Source organism: Cetorhinus maximus, chromosome 2, assembly GCF_964194155.1.
Source record: "Cetorhinus maximus chromosome 2, sCetMax3.hap1.1, whole genome shotgun sequence".
In the NCBI taxonomy this organism is placed as follows: Eukaryota; Metazoa; Chordata; class Chondrichthyes; order Lamniformes; family Cetorhinidae; genus Cetorhinus; species Cetorhinus maximus.
Window position 1 is genome coordinate 141,251,359 of NC_135880.1, and position 22,928 is coordinate 141,274,286.

Here is a 22,928-nt window from a genome sequence, read left to right on the forward strand (position 1 = left end):
AGACCAGTAGAAGGGCCTTGGACTAACTTACAGATAGACTATGTAGGACCCCTTCCCCCCGCTCCAGGAGGATACAAGTATATTCTAATAATAGTGGATACCTTCACTAAACCAACCAGAACAAACACAGCCAAAATTACTGCGAAAATTCTATTAGAGGAGGTGTTTACCCATTGGGGTTTACCCCGAAGCATAGAATCGGATCAGGGAACACATTTTACAGCCCAAGTAATGCACGATGTTATGACCATTTTTGGGGTCAGACAGAGATTCCACAAAACCTATAGACCACAGTCTAGTGGAATTGTGGAAAGAATGAATTGGACATTGAAAAACATGATAGCCAAAATGGTGCAGCAGCACAAGACAACCTTACAGGTCGCTCTGCCCTATGTGCTGATGATAATCAGGAATACCGTGGCTTCATCAACAGGCTACACTCCTTATAGGCTCATGACAGGAAGGGACATGAGGGGAATGGAGGAGTTGGTAGGTTTGGATTTGTCCGAACCCGAGGTAGACCACATTATATCAGAAAAATGGGCACAACAGCTAGTAGAAACAGTAAAAGAAGCAAATTATGTAGCCGCTCACTGACAGGGAAAGAAGAAACAGCAAAGCAAGGCTTATTTCGATGCAAAAGCCAGCCGGATAGAGTTGAGCCCCGGACAAAGAGTAACGATTAGAATACGCCAGCCCACCTCATTCTTGAGTCCAAAGTTTGCAGGCCCCTATGAGATAGTAGATAAAGCTAGCCCATCTGTATACAAGATATTAACGACACCAGATAAGAGTGGCTGGTAACACATTAATCAGCTAAAGTTAGTGGGAGAAAAACAAGATAATCATCATTGGCACGTACTGCTTGATGCTCATGATGTTCCGAATCCCGAAGGTCAGGGAGATGCAGAGCAGGACCAGCTACAGATCAAAGAGGTGATTGAAAACAAATTTGATACCATCCGTTCACATGCAAAGGCGAATCCAGGGAAAAAATGAAATAAAAATAAAACAAAGTGGGGGAATAAGCGGGTTAGAAGAAATGGACGGTTAGAATCTGAAACAAATTGGGAACAGGATATGGACGGTCTGGCTCAGTATAAGGAGAGATTGGACTTAAAATAGTACTTAAAAGAAACTGTAAATAAGAACAGAAATTACACTTGTTCATTACAGGTCCAGCCTAAAATGAAGGGGATAATGCATTTTGTTGCTATCGGATTGACCATCATCAGAACTGCGGTTGAACCTGCCTTGGAGCTGTCAAAACGAATGAACGTGCCTGAAGCAGTGTCTACAGAGGTGGGATATCCTGAGACCAGGAACAACTTTGCTCTGCAGGATAAGACAGTCCAAACTAACAAAGGGAAAAGAGAGGACTTAAATTTGTATTATACGGGAATGAATGGGTTAATGTGCGCGGGAAAAACTTTGGGTATACTGGAGGGAGCAGGAGTACAGTTTACATGCAACAAAGTTCTAGAGGTGACATTGTCGGTAATCCCAGAGGGAAAAATCATTAGTCAATTTGTGGGTCCATTTATTGAGCGACCATCGGGGAGCGACGGTCGAGGTAAAATGATGGTCCACTGGGACCACACCTATGTGAATATTGACTGGGGTAGCGACTCATATCGGAGATATATTGATTGGAGAGGATATAGCAGACGTTTTAGAAAGATTGGCTGGATCATCATCAATTGTCAGTACTTATGAAAATTGTTCATTGTCCATCCTGGCTGTTAACAGCCAGTCCTTTTTACAATACGCCCTCGTAGGACAAACATATTACATAGCCACAGCGGCTATGAACTATAACAAAGGATGGAAAGTGCCCTCTGGAAGGGCACAATGTGGCCATTAACAATGTGACCTTAGACCTGGTTATCGGTAGACAAGTTCTGCCTAAGCCAATAACGAGGATGGTAATAAATGAAAAGCTCACAGTCCAACGTACTGATATAGACCAAGACCTGTGGAAATATGTTCCTACCGAACTACCACCTATTCCGCACCTGACTGTAGATTGGACGCAAATAGCGGAGGAAGCCAATGAGATAATTCATCAATGGACTAAACATAGTAAAATAATTAGAACTCATGCTGATAAAACAGGGGAACTGCTATGGGACCTTGGGTTCTGGGATAAGTTTTGGAATTGGGAATCTAATGTTCAAATACATCTATGGGTCAGGATTTTATCACATGCTGCTGTAGTTGTGATCATATGTGCATTAATACTTGTCATATTCAACATATATCAGCTTAGAAGGTGGAAAATTGAAATTTTGCACCGATTGAATGTTAGTGCTATAATGAAACAGAAGAAACGACTACCAGTATAAGGGCATTGTGTGAAGTATATTTTATATACACTTCTCTTTTATATTTTTATATAACCATATGATATCGCGAATGTAACATACCCATTGGGGGACAATGACAACCTCAGGAATGGTACACAGAAAGGGAGAATAATGATCCTAAGATTTGTATCTTTGGATCAAAAGGCTGGGAGAGGTTGGCCAGGGTCTGCAGCCAAATTGCTGACAGAGGCAAAAGCAAATTTTGACCTGAAGTAACCGGATTCCAGTCACTAGCCTGAGCTGGCTGGAACTGGTTTGAAGTAACTGAGTTTCTTGGAAAACAAAGGGAATGTGATAAGACACAAGTCCTTATTTAGGAAAGGAGTAACGAGGTAATGCTACCTAAGTTCTTGGGACAGAGCCAATGTGAAGATGCCACAGACTAGGCAAGCAAGCCTAAACCAACGGGATGGAGACAGCACAGCTTGAAGAGATAAGATTCAGTATAAGAATGGAGAATTTCGGGCGTGGAGGCAGCGAAAATTCCGGAGAACAACCATCACAGAAGTGGAAGAACCTACGTCAGCAACGTATAGACGCAAGAGAGAGAGAACGGAACGCCTGGCCAGCGTCAACTGTCCTTTTCGGGTATTAGCTTTTATATTCTGTGACCACTCAGGGAGTCAGAGAAACCTTGTGGGTGTGCGTTTAGATCCTAGTTTTGGGTATAAAACTGTATAACCTGTAAATTGCATGTCTATATTTAACCAGACGTATAAGCTATATGTGGATGATCTAACGACGTGAATAGAGCGAATTTAGAGTTAAAAGAGAATTGGCTCTTCTCCTCTTTGTACTAAGCCAACAACCGTTACCGGTGACCTCTGGTCAACATGTGTAAAGACAGGACATTGAGTGTGCAAGAGGAACCCTTCTATAAATACCGATTGGTAAGTCAATCTGTGAAAGGTAAATTGGCGAGGGCTAGTCTAAATAGCTTTATGCCTTCATGCTGAATCTCACACTGCACAGCGCAAGCCCAGTCTAACAGCTTTCCAGTACTTGGCCAGTGATGAGTGACAGTTGTGTTGAACTGAAGTCTCCGACCCCGAGTATATTCTGTGCCCTTGCTACTGATTCTTTCAAGTGGTGTTCAAAATGGAGGAGTATGGATTCATCAGCTGACAGAGAGAAGTCAAAGGTAATCAGCAGGTTTCCTTTCCCCAATTGATCTTATGCTACAAGACTACATAGGGTCCGAAGTTAATGTTGAGGACTCCCAGGGTAATTCACTCACAACTGTATACCACTTTGATGGGTCTGCACTGCAGGAGGGACAGGACGTGCCCAGGAGCGGCGATGGAGGAGTCTGTTATGATTCCGAGAGTATGACTGTGTCAGGCTGCTGTTTGGCCAATCTGTGGGACAGCTCTTCCAACATTAGCACAATGAAACATATGTTAGTGAGGAGGAGTTTGAAGAGTTGATTGGGTTGGGTGTACCTTCATTGTATCCGAATCCAATGTCTAAGGCTAAGTTGCCTGGTCTACCTGGTTTTATTCTTATTATATGTCCTTGTAGCAGTTTAATTCAACTTTTGGCTTGATTGGTCATTGCACAGAGCAGCGAGAGAGACTGGAATGATGCATCAGCCAGGCTGTTCATAGATAGCAGTCTCCTTCTCTAAAAAGGACATTAGTGTACTAGTTGGGCTTTTACGACAATTTGATAGCTTCATGGTCACAACTGTATCAATCATAAGGCAACTTTAACATTTCAATTTGCAATTGAAAAGCAGTCGCCCAATTAATTATTTTCAATTCAAGCATAGCGCTCCAGAGTTAAAAAGATAAGCCTGTCAGTTGCTTGTGGGAGAGGATTAATATTAAAGCAATATTCTAAATTAGTAATTAATAATTTACCTTAATGTCTCTTACTTCTGTATATAATTTGAAACTATGTAACAAGGGGCGCATTTCTAGGTTGCAAGCAGCTTTGTAGAGGTCAACCAATTTCCTCCTTTAATTCTTTGATGATTCTAGAGTGTCTCCCATGTGGCTCAGAAACTCAGGACATGTAAGCCTTCCACTTTCTGCAAAACACATACTTTACTAACTTCTATGTTTTTATTTTATATGACTGCAACTTGCTTGCAGACCTGTTGTAAGCTAGGTGAAGAATCCATTCAAACCACATAGTCCAGCTTAATTGAATTCTCTCACCAATTACCTATTGAACAACCTTTTAAAATTCCTGACGTTACTCCAAATATGCACCACCTTCTCATGGCACAGTTACATCTGTTCTGTCCATTCACCATTGCTGTTCTACATAATCCAGAGTGTCTCCACTGCCATTTTCTGGGCCGTTGCGGTCAGCAGATCTATTGATCCCAGAACAAAGATTCACTTGGTGGGACCTTCAAATTCAGCGAAAAGCATCCAAGGAAAAAAAACACACTACACCATCCAATCCCAGATATGTACTTATATGATGACACCCAAGGCTGAGATCATTGATGCAGAAACCTAGCCAGTTCAATACCTTAAAGGGAAGTTGTGCTCCTTGATTAAAAAAAAAGTAGCGAATTACAAAATTTAAACTTAAAAAAGGGAAGCCATTACTGCCAGGGGAGGTAAAGGAGGCAAAGATAGGAAGGGATGGTTTAAAACACTGCTATCTAACAGGATTTTGATGCTCGTGAAACTTGTGGTGATCGGGTCACCAGTTCCCTATAAACACAATATATGAAAAGGATGGGGTGAATCTTGTAACAATCTCCCAAGATGAACTGGGATTGAGGGACTCCCTCAACAGCATTGTGTAAACTGCAATGATTCAAGGTGGCGGCCCTCACACCCCTCCCTCTGATGGGCAACAAGGAATGGGCAAGAAATTCAGGACATGCCATTGATTTTCACATCTTTTTCAAGAATGAAAAATAAACAGAATTCGGAGAACTATTGAAACTAAAGGCTGACAAGTCCCCTGGAACTGATGGCCTGCACTTTATGGTCTTAAAAGAAGTGGCTGCGATGATATTGGATGCTTTGGTTGTAATCTTCCAAAGTTCCGTAGATTCTGGAAAGAAGCGGATTAGAAAACCTCAAATTTAACACCACTATTCAAGAAAGGAGGGACAGAGAAAGCAGGAAACTTTAGACAGTTAGCCTGTATTTGGAAAATGCTGGAATCCATTATTAAGGAAGTAGTAGGAAGACATTTAGAAGATAATAAATACCATGTTGATTCCGCTTGATTTCTTGCAAAGGAAATCATATTTGACCAATTTATTTAAGTTCTCTGTGGCTGTAAGAAGCATGGTGGATAAAGGAGAACTAGAAGATGTAGTGTATTTGGATTTCCAAAAGACATTCAATAAGAGCTTATTGCATTGGAAATAATATATTAGCATGGATAGAGGATTGGCTAACTAACAGAAAACAGAGTCAGAGTAACTGAGTCATCTTCAGGTTGACGAACTATAACTGGCAGAGTGCCACAGGGATTCACTGTTTGGTCCTCAACTATTTATAATCTATATTAATAACGTAGATGAAGGGATCAAGTGTATTGTACACACATTTGCTGATGATACAACGATAGGTGGGAAAGAAATAAACAAAAATTGCAAGAAATGCTCAGCAGGATAGACAACATCTGTGAAGAAACAGAGTAAACATTTCAGGTCAATGACCTTTCATCAGAACGGAAGACAGACAGAAATGTACGAGTTTTTAAACCAGTTTTTGTGGGGGAGGTGCTGCAGGCAAAGCAAAAGGGAAGGCCTGTGTTAGGGTGGAGGACAGGAGAGATCAAATAACAAGATTTCATGATGCAAAAGACAAAAGGAGTCTCCTCTACATTGAGCAGACTAAACACAGACTGAGTGACCGCTTTGCAGAACACCTTCGTCCGCAAGCATGACCTAGACCTTCCGGTCGCTTGCCATTTCAACACACCATCCCGCTCTCACATGCCCATCCTTTGCCTGCTGCAATGTTCCAGTGAAGCCCAACACAAACCAGAGGAACAGCACCTCATTTTCCAGTTATACACTTTACAGCCTTCCAGACTTAACGTCGAGTTCAAAAACTTTAGACCATGAACTGTCTCCTCTATCTTCACCCCTTTTTAAAATCCTTTTTTAACAATTTATTTTTTATTTACTTTATTTTTATTCATTTATTCATTTCTTAATCCCTTTGTTATCCCTTTTTCTATCCTTTTTCCTCAACCACCCTCCCTCCCCACCCCCAAAAGGGCCATCTGTTACTAGTTCTTTCACAGAGCGCTGACCCTTGCTCTGTTATTCACACATTCTACATTCTTACCTTTACGCCACTATCAGCACCTTCTTCAGCCCTGATCAATACCATTAACACTCCCTTTGCCCTGTGTCCATGCCAGCTTTGTCAATCTCTCCTTAGCCCCCACCTACTGCTGACCTTCTATCCTCCTCAATCCCCACCCTCTTTCCGATTCCCCTTTTTCCAATAATTTATATATATATTTTTTCCCCCACCTATTTCCATTATTTTTAAATGTATTTCCATCCATTGTTTTATCTCTACCTTTTAGCCTATTTTGATCCCTACCCCCACTAGGGCTATCTGGATCTTGCTCGTCTTGCTTTCTACCCTTAATGGCACCATCAGCACATTTCTTAGCTAATATCATCGCCGTCAACACCTCTTTGTCCTTTTGTCTATGACATCTTTTGGCAATCTCCACCGATCACTGGCCCTCTATTCAGCTCCACAACTCCCAGCCCCCCTTAAACCAGCTTATATTTCATCTGGAAAAACTCAGCAGGTCTGGCAGCATCTGTGGAGAGGAGCACAGTTAATATTTCGAGTCTGAATGACCCTCCAACAGAACTAAGTAAAAATAGAAGAGAGGTGAAATATAAGCTGGCTTAAGGAGGAGTTGGGTGGGGGGGGGGGGGGGGGGGGGGGGTGCTGTGTGTGTGTGTGTGTGTGCGCGTGTGCGGGACAAGTAGAGCTGGATAGAGGGCCATTGATAGGTGGAGATAACCAAAAGATGTCACAGACAAAAGGACAATGAGGTCTTGAAGGTGCTGATATTATCTAAGGAATGTGCCAATTAAGGGTAGAAAACAGGACGAGCAAGGTACAGATAGCCCTAGTGGGGGTGGGGTGGAGGAATCAAAAAAGGCAGAGATAAAACAATGGATGGAAATACATTTAAAAATAATGGAAGTAGGTGGGAAAAGAAAAATCTATATAAGATCCACACTCAGTGCCATGCGCCGCCATATGAACACACTCAACCTCTCTCTCCAGCAGCACCGCCACACCCTTTTTCAAAGCTGTGCGTGCCCCCAGTTATTTTATTCTTCGTCTCATCCGACGCCTCAACAAGAAACTGTCTCTTTCTTTCAGGTGCAAAGGAACGCAAGCTCCAACAACTCATCGACACCAACACCCATCCAGGACCCTCCACTCCTGCCTGTCGCTCTGTCCCCATCCCGTCTTCCAATCCCAGCCCCAGCCGTGTATTCACTATACCCCTTGACCTTCCCTTCTCCGACGCTGAAACTTCAGTGCTCAGCAAAGGACTTCGTTTCATACCCTTACGCTCTCATCTCAATGAATTTCCGGCTTGGCACGATGCTGAACTCTTCTTCCGCTGCCTTCGTCTCCGTGCTCATTCTTTGGGCAGGAGTCCTCTCCCCGTTCAACGGATCCTTTTACCCACCTCCAATATTCTCCCTCCACCTAGACCCCTCCCTCTGGATTCTTACCTTCTCTTGATCTTTTCATTGAGAACTGTCGGCGTGACATTAGTCGTCTCAATTTCTCTGCTCCTCTCACCCACTCTAACCTGTCTCTCTCTGAAATTGCTGCACTCCGTTCTCTCAGGTCCAACCCTGACATTGTCATCAAACCCGCTGACAAGGGTGGTGCTGTTGTTGTCTAGCGCACTGAACTCTACCTCGCAGAGGCTGAGCGTCAACTCGCAGACACTTCGTCCTACCTCCCCCTGGACCATGACTCCATCACTGAACATCAAGCCATTGTTTCCAGGACTGTTACTGACCTCATCTCCTCTGGAGATCTTCCTTCCACAGCTTCCAACCTGATAGTCTTCCAACCTCGGATGGCCCGCTTCTACCTCCTACCCAAAATCCACAAACAGGACTGTCCCGGCAAACCGATCATGTCAGCCTGTTCCTGCCCCACGGAACTCATTTCTTGCTATCTTGACTCCATTCTCTCTCCCCTTGTCCAGTCCCTTCCCACCTACATCCATGATTCCTCTGACACCCTACATCATATCAACAATTTCCAGTTCCCTGGCCCCAACCGCCTCCTCTTCACCATGGACGTCCAATCCCTCTACACCTCCATGCCCCACCGGGATGGTCTTAGGGCTCTCCGCTTCTTCCTCCAACAGAGGCACGAACAATCCCCATCCACCATTACTCTCCTCCATCTGGCTGAACTTGTTCTCACACTGAACAATTTCTCCTTAAACTCCTCTCATTTCCTCCAAATAAAAGGTGTGGCTATGGGTACCCGCATGGGCCCCAGCTATGCCTGTCTCTTTATGGGGTATGTGGAACATTCCTTGTTCCAGTCCTACTCCTGCCCCCTCCCACAACTCTTTCTCCGGTACATCGATGATCACTTCGGTGCTGCTTCATGCTCTTGTCTGGACCTGGAAAAATTTATTAATTTTGCTTCCAATTTCCACCCCTCCATCATTTTCACATGGTCCATCTCTGACACTTCCCTTCCCTTCCTTGACCTCTCTGTCTCAATTTCTGGTGATATTCTGTCCAGCAACATCCATTACAAGCCTACCGACTCCCACAGCTACCTCGACTACAGCTCCACACACCCCGCTTCCTGTAAGGACTCCATCCCATTCTCTCAGTTCCTTCGCCTCCATCGCATCTGTTCTGATGATGCCACTTTCAAAAACAGTTCCTCTGACATGTCCTCCTTCTTCCTTAACCGAGGTTTTCCACCCACAGTGGTTGACAGGGCCCTCAACCGTGTCCAGCCCATCTCCCGCGCATCCGCCCTCACACCTTCTTCTCCCTCCCAGAAACATGATAGGGTCCCCCTTGTCCTCACTTATCACCCCACCAGCCTCTGCATTCAAAGGATCATCCTCCGCCATTTCCGCCAACTCCAGCATGATGCCACCATCAAACACATCTTCTCTTCACCCCCCCCCCCCCCCCGGCGGCATTCCGCAGGGATCGTTCCCTCCGGGACACCCTCATCCACTCCTCCATCACCCCCTACACCTCAACCCCTCCAAAGGCACCTTCCCATGCAGCAGATGGTGCAACACCTGCCTCTTTACTTCCCCTCTCCTCACCGTCCAAGGGCCCAAACACTTCTTTCAAGTGAAGCAGCATTTCACTTGCACTTCCCTCAATTTAGTCTACTGCATTCGTTGCTCCCAATGCGGTTTCCTCTACATTGGAGAGACCAAATGCAGACTGGGTGACCGCTTTGCAGAACATCTTCGGTCTGTTCGCAAGCATTACCTCGACCTCCCTGTCGCTTGCCATTTCAACACTCCACCCTGCTCTCATGCCCACGTGCCCATCCTTGGCTTGCTGCATTGTTCCAGTGAAGCTCAACGCAAACTGGAGGAACAGCACCCCATCTTCCGACTAGGCACTTTACAGCCTTCCGGACTGAATATTGAGTTCAACAATTTTAGATCATGAACTCTCTCCTCCGTCCCCACCCCCTTTACGATTCCCCCCCACTTTTTCCAATAATTTATATAGATCTTTCTTTTCCCTCCTACTTCCGTAATTTTTTAATTTATTCCCACCCATTGTTTTATCTCTGCCTTTTTTGATTCCTTCACCCCAACCCACCCCCACTAGGGCTATCTGTACCTTGCTTGTCCTGCTTTTTACCCTTAATTAGCACATTCCGTAGATAATATCACCACCTTCAAAACCTCTTTGTCCTTTTGTCTGTGACATCTTTTGGTTATCTCCACCTATCACTGGCCCTCTATCCAGCTCTACTTGTCCCACCCCCCCCCCTCAAACCAGCTTATATTTCACCTCTCTTTTACTTTTATTTAGTTCTGTTGGAGGGTCATTCGGACTCAAAACGTTAACTGTGTTCCTCTCCGCAGATGCTGCCAGACCTGCTGAGTTTTTCCAGGTATTTTTGTTTTTGTTTTGGATTTCCAGCATCTGCAGTTTTTTGCTTTTACATTTCATCTCTTTTTTCCTTAGTTCTGGTGAAGAGTCATACAGACGCGAAACGTTAACTGTATTCCTCTCCACAGATGCTGTCGGACCTGCTGAGTTTTTCCAGGTAATTTTGTTTTTGTTTCTATCCTGCTTTACATGCTCTACCCCTCATTAAGCAGTATAAATTCCATCACTTTCTACTTCTTTTTAGCTCTGAGGGGTAGTCATACAGACGCGAAATGTTAACTCTGTTTCTCTCTCCACAGATACTGTCAGACCTACTGAATTTTTCCAGCATTTTATGTTTTATTACAAAAGGAATTATAATGGGTAAAGAGACAAATGTTGAGTTCAAATGAGGTGTGAATGGCAACATAGGAGCCATCTGAATGCAACATGAAGGGATAAAGAAAGAAACAAGCCAGCACAATAAACAGAAACACACAGAATAAGATGGATGCAGAGGTTATGATCAAAAGTTGTTGAACTCAATATTGAGTCCAGAAGTCTGTAAAATGCAAAGACAAAAAATCAGGTGCTGTTCCCCAAGCTTGCGTTGAGGTTCACTGGAACACTGTAGCAGCCCAAGAACAAAGGTCAGAGAGGGAGAAAAGTGGAGAATTAAAATGGCCAGCGACAGGAAGCTCAGTTATACTTGCAGGGGTACTTGAGACATAGGTGGTCCACAAAGCAGTCACCTAGTCTATATTTGGTCTCCCTAGCTTAGATGAGACCACATCGTGAACAGCAAATACGGTATATGAAATTTAAAGTACAAGTGAATCATTGCTTCACTTGGAAGGAGCGTATGAGGCCTTGCATGGTGAGAAGGGAGGAGGTGAAAGGACAAGCATTGCATCTCCTGCACTTGCATGGAAACATGCTGCTGGCAAGGGACATTCGGGGTGACTAAGCAGTGTACTGGGGTGTCATGGAGGGAATGGTCCCTTCGGAATGCTGAAAGGGGAGGGAGGAGGAAGATGTACTTGGTGGTGGCATCATGCTGGAGCTGGTGAAAATGGCAGAGAATGATCCATTGAATATAGAGCTGGTGGGGAGAAAAGCAAAGACAAAGGGAACTCTATCTTGGTTCTGGGAGAAAGGGTAGAGTTGAGGGTAGAAATGTGGAAAGTAGTCAGACATGGTGAAAGTCCTGTTAATCACGCTGGGTGGGAATCCTCAATTGAAGAGAAAAGACATATCAGAAGCGCTGGTGTGAAAGGTTGCATCATCAGAATAGATGCAATGGACATGGAGAAACTTGGAAAATGGAATAAAGTCCTTACAGGAAGTGGGGTGAGGGAAAGTGTAGTCAAATCAGTCTGATTTTTGATGATTTGTAGTGAATATTAGTTGATGGTGTATCTCCAGAAATGGAGACAGAGAAGTGAAGGAAAGGAAGGGAAAGAGATGGCCCAGGTGAAGATAAGTGGGCAAAGGTTTGGCAGATAGAGCATAATGTGGGAAAATGAGAGATTGTTCACTTTGGCAGGTATAATAGGAGCAGAATGTTTAAATTGAGACACCCCACAGAATGTAGAGGAATCTTCTTACATTTGTCACAAAAAGTTCATATAAAGGCTCAGCAAGTAATTAGGAAAACAAATGAAATATTAACAAGAGGCACCAAGCATAAAAATAGGGAAGTTTTGTTACAACTATACAGTGTGTTGGTGAGACTAGAGTACTCTGTGCAGTTTTGGTTTCCTTATTTCAGGAGGGATGTACAGCTATCCCTTGTTTAGTACCCTTAAATGTTCCCAGAAAATGGCATGGTAAAAAACGTGCTAAACGAAAATTACTATATAAAAATATAATTAGTGTGCCAACCTGTAACTTTTACATTAAAACCTTACTGGTGCCTTGAACCCAACTGGAACTTAATAACTTGCCTCCTGCTCGCCACTTACCCACTCTCAGCACTCCCAGCCCAGAAATGGCAGAAGTGCTATTGGGGAACATCTCTGGTTTACCAAACACATTTTAGAGCACATTCTAAACACAGAACATCTGTACTTGCATTGGGGGCAGTTCAGACAAAGCTCACTCAGCTGATTCATGGGATGAAGGGATTGTCTGAAGAAAGACAGATCTGTACTCACAGGAGTTTAGAAAAATGAGGTGTAATTTTACTGAAATATTCTGAAAAAGTGGACAGGGGTGGATGCTGAGAGGGCATTTTCCCTCTTGGGGGAATCTAGAACTAGGGGGCATAGTTTCAAAATAAAGGATCTCCCAAGGAAAACAGAACAGGAGATCGTTAATCTTTGGAACTCTCTTCCCCAGAGAAGAGTGGGGGCTGGGTCATTGGACATATTCAAGACTGAGTTCGACAGATTTTTGATTGACAAGGGAGTCAAGGGTTACAGGGGGGCAGTCAAGAAAATGAAGTCAAGGCCACCATTAGATCAGCCATGAGCAGGCTTGAGGGACCAAATGGCCAACTTCTGCTCCTATTTCTTGTGTTCATTCACGGCCAACCACAAATTTCAACCGGAGGTTCAGGCAATAGTGAGATCACAGCATGGCTTCACTGGAGTATTGCTTGTTACGAGGAAATACAGAGATGGATCAGAAAATTGGGGCTTTTGCTATTTCAAAGATGACAGTCCGCTTCGCAAATAACATCTAAAACTATAAAGGGATGTGGCGGGGTAGAGAGAAACTGATTTGCCAATGATCGAGAATGAATGTATTAAATGCAAGAGATTTCGGACAGAGATCAGGCAATACACTTTTTAAACAGAAGGTTGTGACACCGAAATGCAGTACATCTAGATTTTAAGATTAAGTTAGGTTGGTGCTTGAAGCTAAATGAATATAAATAGGGCAGTCACATACTTAAATGAGTAACTAGTGGACTGCCACAGGGATCAGTGCTGGGGCCTCAACTGCTTATAATCTATATCAATGACTTGGATGAAGGGATCAGCTGTCCATCGCTTCTCGGCCTTTTGGCTAAGATCAAGTGTTGCAGGGGCGACACCATGGTCCTGCCATGGCAAGGTCGGGATGGAAGGGCGATAACCAATCGCAATCCAAATCTATACCGTGGGTTACCTATCACCGTCCGAGTCACGGTGAACCACAGCGATGGAGGATCACCTATGGATCGGGGCTTCTTCACCAGGAGGATCCTGTTGAAGGCGTGCGGCTTCCAAGCTACGGAGATCTTCACCCTGCACGACTCCCGCAAAGGCGGTTATTTTGACGTCACGTTCAAGCGGGTGGCAGACTGCGTCCGGCTCCTGAGGGTGTTCGAGGAGAAGAGAGGCCTGCCGGAGATGAAGATCCTGACGGCGGAGCCGCACTTCTCTCTGCCGTTGCAACGGGAACGTGAGGTGATGGTGCATGTGTACAACCCCTTCGTCCCTGTCGCCGACGTGGTCACCTTCCTCACCAGGTACTTCGATAAGGTGGGGAGCGGCACCGAGATTCGAGACGACTTGGGGATCTGGACAGGCAAACGCCTGTTTAAGGTCACGCTAAAGACCGATGGTAAGGGAGCCATTTTCCACCCTCCTTCCAGTTTCGCTATCGGGGGAAACCGTGGCTACCTGGTCTACGCTGGGCAACCCAAGCATTGTCGCTCATGCGGCAAGGCTGGTCATGTGGCGGCCAACTGCAGCGCCTCCCTCTGCAAGATCTGCAAACAGGAAGGGCACCAGACAAAAGACTGCAAACAGGCCAAGTGCTGCAACCTGTGTGGCGAGGCAAGTCACCTCTACAGGACCTGCCCCAAACGCTGCCGTACTTACGCACAGGCAGCCAAAGCCGACCAGGGGGAAGCAGAAGAAAGGTTCCGTGTCACTCCAACCACCAAGGCCCCCAGGGAGCTCAACGGGACAAAGGAGGACACAGAGAGAGACAAGGTGGAGAAAGAGATTGAGGCAACAGAGAGCCAATCAACAGCACTACCCCCTGAACCTCCCAGCCCTCAGGACAGCGAATCAATGGAGGAGGAGGCAGCAGTGGAAAAGCAGCAGGGGGAGTGGCGGACGGTGAAGAAGAAGAAAAGTAAGAGGGAGCGAAGAAGAAGCAAAGGCGTTTCCCAGAGAAGCGGCAAGAGGCGTCTCCCATCCGACACGGATGACAAGGGCAGCAGCTCTTCGGATGATGAAGTGCCAGAGCGGCACCGACAGAAGAGGCGGCAAAGCTCCAGGGCGTTGGAGGACGAGACACCCGAGCTCCAGAAAATTGGAGACAACAAGGAGACCAGCGCACCCCAACTTTGCCTGCAACCTGAGGAGGTCAGTGCACCACAGCCCCTGGAATCTGGGAGCAGTGAGGCAATCATCGCACCCCAGCTCCAGGAAGCCGGGAACAGCAACACCCCAGAGGGGGTGAGTTTTGGAGAAGCTTCTCCAGCAAAGGTCATCTCAAAACCCGCTCTCTACGTGAACCTCCAGATGCCACTGGAGCAGAACACGGCCAAGGAGATCTACCTCAGCCCATCCAAAGTGAAGGAATTTGAGCTCACTACGGGTATGAAGGAGCAGACTAAAGGTCTGGGACTCTCAGAGACAGTGGGTTTGGTAGGAGAATAAATGCTTTAAAATGGGTTTAAAGATTGTATCCATAAATGTGCGTAGCATTAAATCTACTACGCGATGTGTTGCGACCTTGGACTACCTAGCCAAGGTCAAAGCTGACCTGTTGTTTCTGCAGGAGTGTGCGATACCGCACCTCAGCTCCTACAGGCAATGGTCACGATGGTGGTCCCACGGGCCATCGATCTGGTCGGGCGGAAACGACTCTCGTTCCTCCGGCCTGGGTATTCTGCTGCGGGGAGGCAACTTCACCGTCTCCGAGGTCAAGGAGGTGGTGGGCGGGCGACTCCTCGTAGCAGACGTAATGTACAAGAACGCTCCACTCCGGTTAATTAACGTGTATGGCCCGGCACAAGGGGCTGAGCGGCTGGAGGTTTTTCAGCAGCTCCCACTGCTGCTGGCGACCTCCAGGCCGGTCATTCTGGGCGGGGACTTCAACTGCATCATCGATGCGGCTGGACGATCCGGCAGGGCCGGAAGCAGATTGGACGCTACGTCCAGATCCCTGATGGAAACAGTTAAGGATGCCAAGCTGCACGACGTCTTCAGCAACCCTGCAGACGGAGCGCAGCGTAGATACACCTGGTCGCGGCCAGACGGGTCCATTCGTTCCAGGATAGACTTCCTGTTTGTGTCCCGTGCATTCACAGTCAGATCCACCGAGGTCAAGCCGGTGTTCTTCTCTGACCACTGCCTCCTACTGGCGGACTGCCACTTGGAGGAAGACCTGAGGGTGGGCAGGGGGGCATGGAAGCTAAATGTGCAACTGCTGACCCCAGAGAACATTGAGGAGCTCAAGAGGGATTACAAAGGTTGGAGAACCGTGAAACCCCTCTTTGAGTCCCTGACACACTGGTGGGAAGTGATCAAGGGAAGCATCAAGAGGTTTTTCATCCGCAAAGGCACCCAGAAAGCTAGAAAGGAACAGAGGGAAATGTCCCGACTCCAGGAAAAGATGCAGAATCTGCTCCGGCTGCAGTCGATGGGGGTCGATGTCAAGGAGGAGCTCCAAGAGGTGAAGGGCCAGCAAGCCTCGCACTTTGCCTCGGAGGCCTCCAAGATCATCTTCCGTTCCAGAGTCCGCTCCGTGGAGCAGGATGAGACGTGCTCACGTTTCTTCTTCCAAAAGGTACACAGAGAGCGCTCTGTGATCAGCAGCCTGAAGGAAGAAGACGGCTCAGTAAAGTCATCACGGTCCGACATTCTGAGGATCAGCAAATCCTTTTATGCCGGACTGTACGACGTGAAGCCCACGGACAGCACGGCCTCCCAGTCCTTCCTGTCCTCTATCACGGAGGTCTTAGACCACAGTACGCGGGAGAGCCTGGACAAACCGCTAACTCCTGACGAACTGACTAAGGCCCTCGAGTCCTTCGAGAAGAGTAAAACCCCCGGAAGCGACGGCCTGCCGGCGGAGTTGTATTCGGCTCTGTGGGACTTGATCGGCCCAGACCTGCTAGAAGTGTACGAGAGTATGCTCCTGGCCGGCAGCATGTCAGAATCCATGAGGAAAGGCATCATCACCCTCATCTACAAGCACAAGGGGGAAAGGGAGGAAATTAGAAATTGGCGACCCATTTCACTGTTGAATGTGGACTATAAGATTCTGTCCAAGGTCATCGCCAACCGGGTCAAATCCGCTCTGGAATTGGTGATTCACCCTGACCAGACCTGCTCTGTGCCAGGCAGGAAGATCTCTGACAGCCTGGCGCTGCTCAGGGATACGATTGCCTATGTACAGGACAGGGGTGTGGATACCTGCCTCATCAGCTTGGATCAGGAGAAGGCCTTTGACAGAATATCGCACACCTACATGGGGGATGTGCTCTCCAAAATGGGCTTTGGGGAGGGAATTCGAAATTGGATCCAACTGCTCTACACTAACATCAGTAGCGCAGTCTCAATCAATGGGTGGGAAACAGATAGCTTTCCGATCAAATCTGGAGTCAGGCAGGGCTGTCCTCTCTCGCCTGTCCTTTTCGTGTGCTGCATAGAACCCTTTGCCGAGTCCATCAGGAAGGATCCGGGCATAAGAGGAGTGACGATCCCAGGCAGTGGAGGCACTCAGGTAAAAGCCTCCCTGTACATGGACGACGTCGCCGTTTTCTGCTCGGATCCGCTGTCGGTGCGCAGACTGATGCACGTCTGCGACCAGTTCGAACTGGCCTCGGGAGCCAAGGTAAATCGTGGGAAGAGCGAGGCCATGTTCTTTGGGAACTGGGCTGACCGATCCTTTGTCCCCTTCACTGTCAGGGCTGACGGCCTGAAGGTGCTGGGGATATGGTTCGGAGGGACCGGGGCATGCGTTAGAAACTGGAAGGAGCGAGTGGCTATGGTGAAAAGGAAACTGGGCATGTGGGAGCGACGCTCCCTCTCCATTGCGGGTAAGAACCTGGTCATCAGGTGTGAGGTACTCTCGCTGTTGCTGTACGTGGCGCAGGTCTGGCCCATTCCACACTCCTGCGCGATGGCGATCACTCGAGCCATCTTCCGCTTTATCTGGAGGTCGAAAATGGATCGTGTCTGCAGGGACGCGATGTACAAGCCTCTAGATAAAGGGGGAAAAAACGTGCCCAACATCGCCCTCATACTGATGGCCACCTTTGTGTGTGGCTGCATCAAGCGGTGCGTAGACCCTCAGTACGCAAACACCAAGTGTCACTACGTGCTGAGGTTCTACCTGTCCCCGGTGTTGCGAAGGATGGGTCTGGCCACGCTGCCGCGGAACGCTCCAAGTAGTTGGACCGTGCCGTACCACCTGTCCCTGGTGGAAAAATTTATGCAGAAAAACACCTTTGACCACAAGTCCATCAGGCAGTGGTCAGCACGTAACGTCCTAGAGGCCCTGAGGGAAAAGGAGAGGGTGGACCCTGTGGGATGGTTCCCCGAGCAGACTGTCAAAGTCATTTGGCAGAATGCCTCATCGCCAGAACTTTCCAACAAGCACCAAGACGTAGCTTGGCTGGTGGTGAGAAAGGCCCTCCCCGTCAGATCCTTCCTACACGCCAGGAGTCTCACCCCCTCTGCACGTTGCCCTCGAGGTGGCTGTGGTGGGGAAGAGACCGTTGTTCACCTCCTTGTGGATTGTGCCTTTGCAAAGAAAGTCTGGAGAGAGATGCAGTGGTTGCTGTCGAGGTTCATCCCGAGCAGTTCTGTGACACAGGACTCTGTGCTCTACGGGCTGTTCCCAGGGACACACACCGAGACAAACATCGACTGCAGCTGGAGGATCATCAACTCGGTGAAAGACGCGCTTTGGTCTGCCCGAAACTTGTTGGTCTTCCAGCACAAAGAGTTGTCCCCGACCGATTGTTGCGGACTGGCACAATCCAAAGTCCAGGACTACGTGCTGAGGGACGCACTAAAGCTTGGGGCAGCTGCCGCAAAGGCGCAATGGGGAAGGGTCGCTGTCTAAGACCTTTCTACCACAGCGCACCGAGAGACTGGGAACTGTTTAGAGCCCCTCGGGCTGTACAGATCAAAATGAAAGGCTGTAAATGATTGTAATATTGTTTGTACTGATGCACCTGGTGGTACATTTTGTAAAAGTTTAACCTGGATTGTACCCTTGTAATGTTGTTTTTGAAATGGTTTTGAATGTGATTGAAGATTTTTTATGAATAAAGTATATTTTTACAAAAAAAAAAAAAAAAATCAGCTGTCCGGTAACTAAGTTTGCCAATGACACCAAGACAGATAGGGAAGTAGGTTGACAAGAGGTAGTAAAGAGTCTACATAGGAATATAAATAGGTTAAATGAGTGGGCCAAAATTTGGCAGTTGGAGTACAAGGCGGGAAAATGTGAATTTTCCAGTTTGACAGCGAGAATAGAAAAGCAGTATACTATTTAAATAGAGACACACTACAGAACTCTACATTACAGAGGGATCTATTTGGGTGTCTTGGTACATGAGTTACAAAAGTTAGCTTGCAGGTACACCAAGTGATTAGGAAGGCAACTGGAATGTTGTCATTTATTACAAAGGGAATGGAATAGAAAAATAGGGAAGTTTTACTGCAGCTTGGTGAGAGCACATCTCCAGTACTGTGTACAGTTTCGCTCTCCTTATTTGAAAAAGAATATAACTGTTGGAAGCAGTTCAGATATGGTTCATGCGACTCATTCCTGGGATGAAGTGCTTATTTTATGAAGAAAGGTTGAACAGGTTGGACTTGTACCCATTAGAGTTCAGAAGAATGAAAATGATTTTTTTTGAAACAGATAAGATCCTGAGGAGACTTGATAGGGTGCATACCAGGAAGATGTTTCCTCTTAAACAAAAATAAAAATACCTGGAAAAACTCAGCAGGTCTGGCAGCATCTGCGGGGAGGAACACAGTTAATGTTTCAAGTCCATATGACTCTTCAACATTTTTATTTTTGTTTTGGATTTCCAGCATCCGCAATTTTTTGCTTTTATCTTGATGTTTCCTCTTGTTGGGGGAGCACAGTTTAAGAATAAGATCTCTCTTTTAAGACTGAGGTGAAGAGATTGAAAAACTCAGCAGGTCTGGCAGCATCTGTGGAGAGGAGCAGTTAACGTTTCGAGTCTGCATGACTCTTCAACAGAACTAAGGAAAAATAGAAAAGGGGTGAAATATAAGCTGGTTTAAGGGGGATGGAGTGGGACAAGAGTTAGATAGAGGGCCAGTGATAGGTGGAGATAACCAAAAGATGTCACAGACAAAAGGGCAGAGGTGTCAAAGGTGGTGATATTATCTAAAGGAATGCGCTAAGGGTGTACCTTGCTCGTCCTGCTTTCTACCCTTAATTAGCACATTCCTTTAGATAATATCACCACCTTCAACACCTCTTTATCCTTTTGTCTGTGACATCTTTTGGTTATCTCCACCTATCACTGGCCCTCTATCCAGCTCTTCTTGTCCCACCCACCTCCCCTCCCCCCCCCCAACCTTAAACCAGCTTATATTTCACCTCTTTTCTATTTTTCCTTAGTTCTGTTAAAGAGTCATACGGATTCGAAACGTTAACTGTGTTCCTCTCGGCAGATGCTGCCAGACCTGCTGAGTTTTTCCAGGTATTTTTGTTTTGGATTTCCAGCATCCGCAGCTTTTTGCTTTTATCTTAGCAGTTGAGACCACAACCAGATCAGCCATGATCTTATGGAAGGGGCCGAATGGCCTAAACCTGCTCCTAAGTCTTATGTTCACATAAATAACAAGTAGCTGTATGAACTGGCTGGCCCCAAGGTCTGTTTCTAGGCTGCAAGTTCAAATGTGGTGTTTACTATTCCTCAGCTACAAGAGCGGCCGATCCTGGCCAAGAAGTGTTCAAAGAGGCAGCAAAACCGGCCCTAATCCCGACACCTCCCACCCTCCCTCCCTGGGTCACTTACCGAGAAGTGGCGATGTCTCTGGGCAAGGCTGAAGCGGCGGCGGAGAGGACACGGTGGTGCTGGGTCCTGTGCGGGTGGGGCCTGCGCTTCTGAAGCCTGTGCTGTTGGCGGGTATGGAAAGTCTTTCACTCTCCATGAAGTTGCCGAACCGCCGCATCATCTGCCCGGTGTAGACGTGCACGTCGAGGTAGTAGAACAGGGTGACGGTGAGGTGCACCCCGCACAGCACCATCACCGCCAGGCAGGTCACATGAAGCCCGCGGCCCGGCATTGGCGTCACCGCCGTCATGTTCCTGCCCATAGCCGTCTACCACCCTGCGCCGCCCGGCACTGCCCTCCTCACCAACCAGACCCACTACGACAACTCGGCTCCGACTACCGCTGCTCCACCACGTTACTGCACCCGATAGGAGAAACTGATCATGGGACAGTAGACCCAGCCCTACTGGGGAGAGGGCCAATCAGAATCATCCCACGTGGAGATGAACCAATCGGAACCATCCCACAGGGAGAAGGGCCAATCATTACCATTCCACAGGGAGCAGAACCAACCATAACCAGTCTACAGTGGGGGGGGGGGGGGGGGCGCAATCAGAACCAACCCACAGAGAGAGTAACCAATCAGAAACATTCCACCGGGAGCGGGACCAATAAGAACAAACCCTACTGGGGAGGAGCCAATAAGAATCATCCTGCTGAGCGAGAGACCTTTAAGAAGCATAAAAGCAAAATACTGCTGATGCTGGAAATCTGAAACAAAAACAAAAATAGCTGGAAAAACTCAGCAGGTCTGACAGCATCTGTGGAGAGGAAGACAGAGTTAATGTTTCGGGTCCGTATGACTCTTCATCAGAACTAAAGAGGAATAAGAAATGTGGTGAAATACAAGCTGTTTAAGGCAGGTTGGACAGGTGGAGCTGGATAGAGGGCCAGTGATAGGTGGAGGCAAAGGTTGCCAAAGATGTTATAGACAGAAGGTCAAAGGGGTGTTGACGGTGGTGATATTAGCTAAAGGATGTGCTAATGGTGACATTAAGGGTAGAAAGCAGGATGAGCAAGTGACAGATGGCCCGAGTAGGGGGTGGGATGATCGAAATAGGCTAAAAGGTGGAGATAAAACAATGAATGGAAATAAATTTTAAAAATAATGATAGAAATAGGTGGGAAAAGAAAAATATATATATAAAAAAAATAATTATTAGAAAAAAGGTGATCAAAAAGGGTTGAGGATGGAGGAGAGAGTTCATGATCTGAAATTGTTGAACTCAATGTTAAGTCCGGAAGGCTGTAAAGTGCCAAAGCAGAAGATGAGGTGCTGTTTTCCCAATTTGCATTGAGCTTCCCTGGAACATTGCAGCAGGCCAAGGACAGACACGTGGGCGTGAGAGCAGGGTGGTGTGTTGAAATGGCAAGTGACAAGAAGGTCTGAGTCATGCTTGTGGATAGACCGAAGGTGCTCCGCAAAGCGGTCAACCAGTTTGCGTTTGGTCTCTCCAATGTAGAGGAGACCACGTTGGGAGCAGCGAATGCAGTAGACTAAATTGAGGGAAGTGCAAGTGAAATGCTGCTTCACTTGAAAGGAGTGTTTGGGCCCTTGGACGGTGAGGAGAGGGGAAGTAAAGGGGCAAGTGTTGCACCTTCTGCGGTTGCATGGGAAGGTGGTTGAGTTGTAGGGGGTGATGGAGGCGTGGATCAGGGTGTCCCGGAGGGAACGGTCCCTAAGGAATGCTGACGGGGGGATGAAGGGAAGGTGTGTTTGGTGGTGGCATCATGCTGGAGTTGGCGGAAATGGCGGAGGATGATCCTTTGAATGCGGAGGCTTGTGGGGTGATAATTGATGACAAGGGGGACCCTATCATGGTTCTGGGAGGGAGAGGAAGGTGTGAGGGCGGATGCGCGGGAGATGGGTCAGACACGGTTGAGGGCCCTGTCAACCACCGTAGGAAGAAGGAAGACATGTCAGAAGAACTGTTTTGGAAAGTAGCATCATCGGAACAGATGCGACAGAGGCGAAGGAACTGAGAGAATGGGATGGAGTCCTACAGGAAGCAGGGTGTGAAGAGCTGTAGTCGAGGTAGCTGTGGGAGTCGTGGGCTTGTAATGAATATTGGTGAATAGTCTATCATCAGAAATTGAGACAGAGAGGTCAAGGAACCTTTCAGATACATCCCTACTGGGGAAGAGCCAATCAGAGCCTTCCCACGGGGTGAGGGGCCAATCAGAACAATCCCCCATGGAGAGGGGTCAGGAATTTGCCACCACCAAGACATGTGGTTCCAGAGGCTCCAAAGTAGATGCCTGCCCTGCAAACAAGGCATCAGCAGAGATCATCCCACATCACTGGCAAGGGAAAACTTCATGTGCGACACTTGTGACAGACTTTGCTTTCCCAGACTCTGCTTGTTCAGCCATTAAAAGATGTTCAGCAGATGATCTCATCTGACCTCAACAAAGTTCTGAGGCTGCATTCCCACCATATTTCGCAGGTGAAAGGGATGCCAAATGAGAAAGGAGG

At 47.1% G+C, this 22,928-nt stretch overlaps 1 protein-coding gene across 1 annotated transcript in view; it reads right to left on the reverse strand.

Annotated features, from left to right (window-relative positions):
- The window catches only part of LOC144698264 (beta-1,4-galactosyltransferase 1-like), a 72,584-nt gene extending 51,756 nt beyond the window's left edge, over positions 1-20,828 (reverse strand). The window contains exon 1 of the mRNA XM_078570241.1: positions 20,414-20,828. Coding sequence (XP_078426367.1) covers positions 20,414-20,714 — 301 coding nt within the window. The 5' untranslated portion in view covers positions 20,715-20,828. The remainder of the gene's footprint in view (positions 1-20,413) is intronic.
- Positions 20,829-22,928: the final 2,100 nt, after the last annotated feature.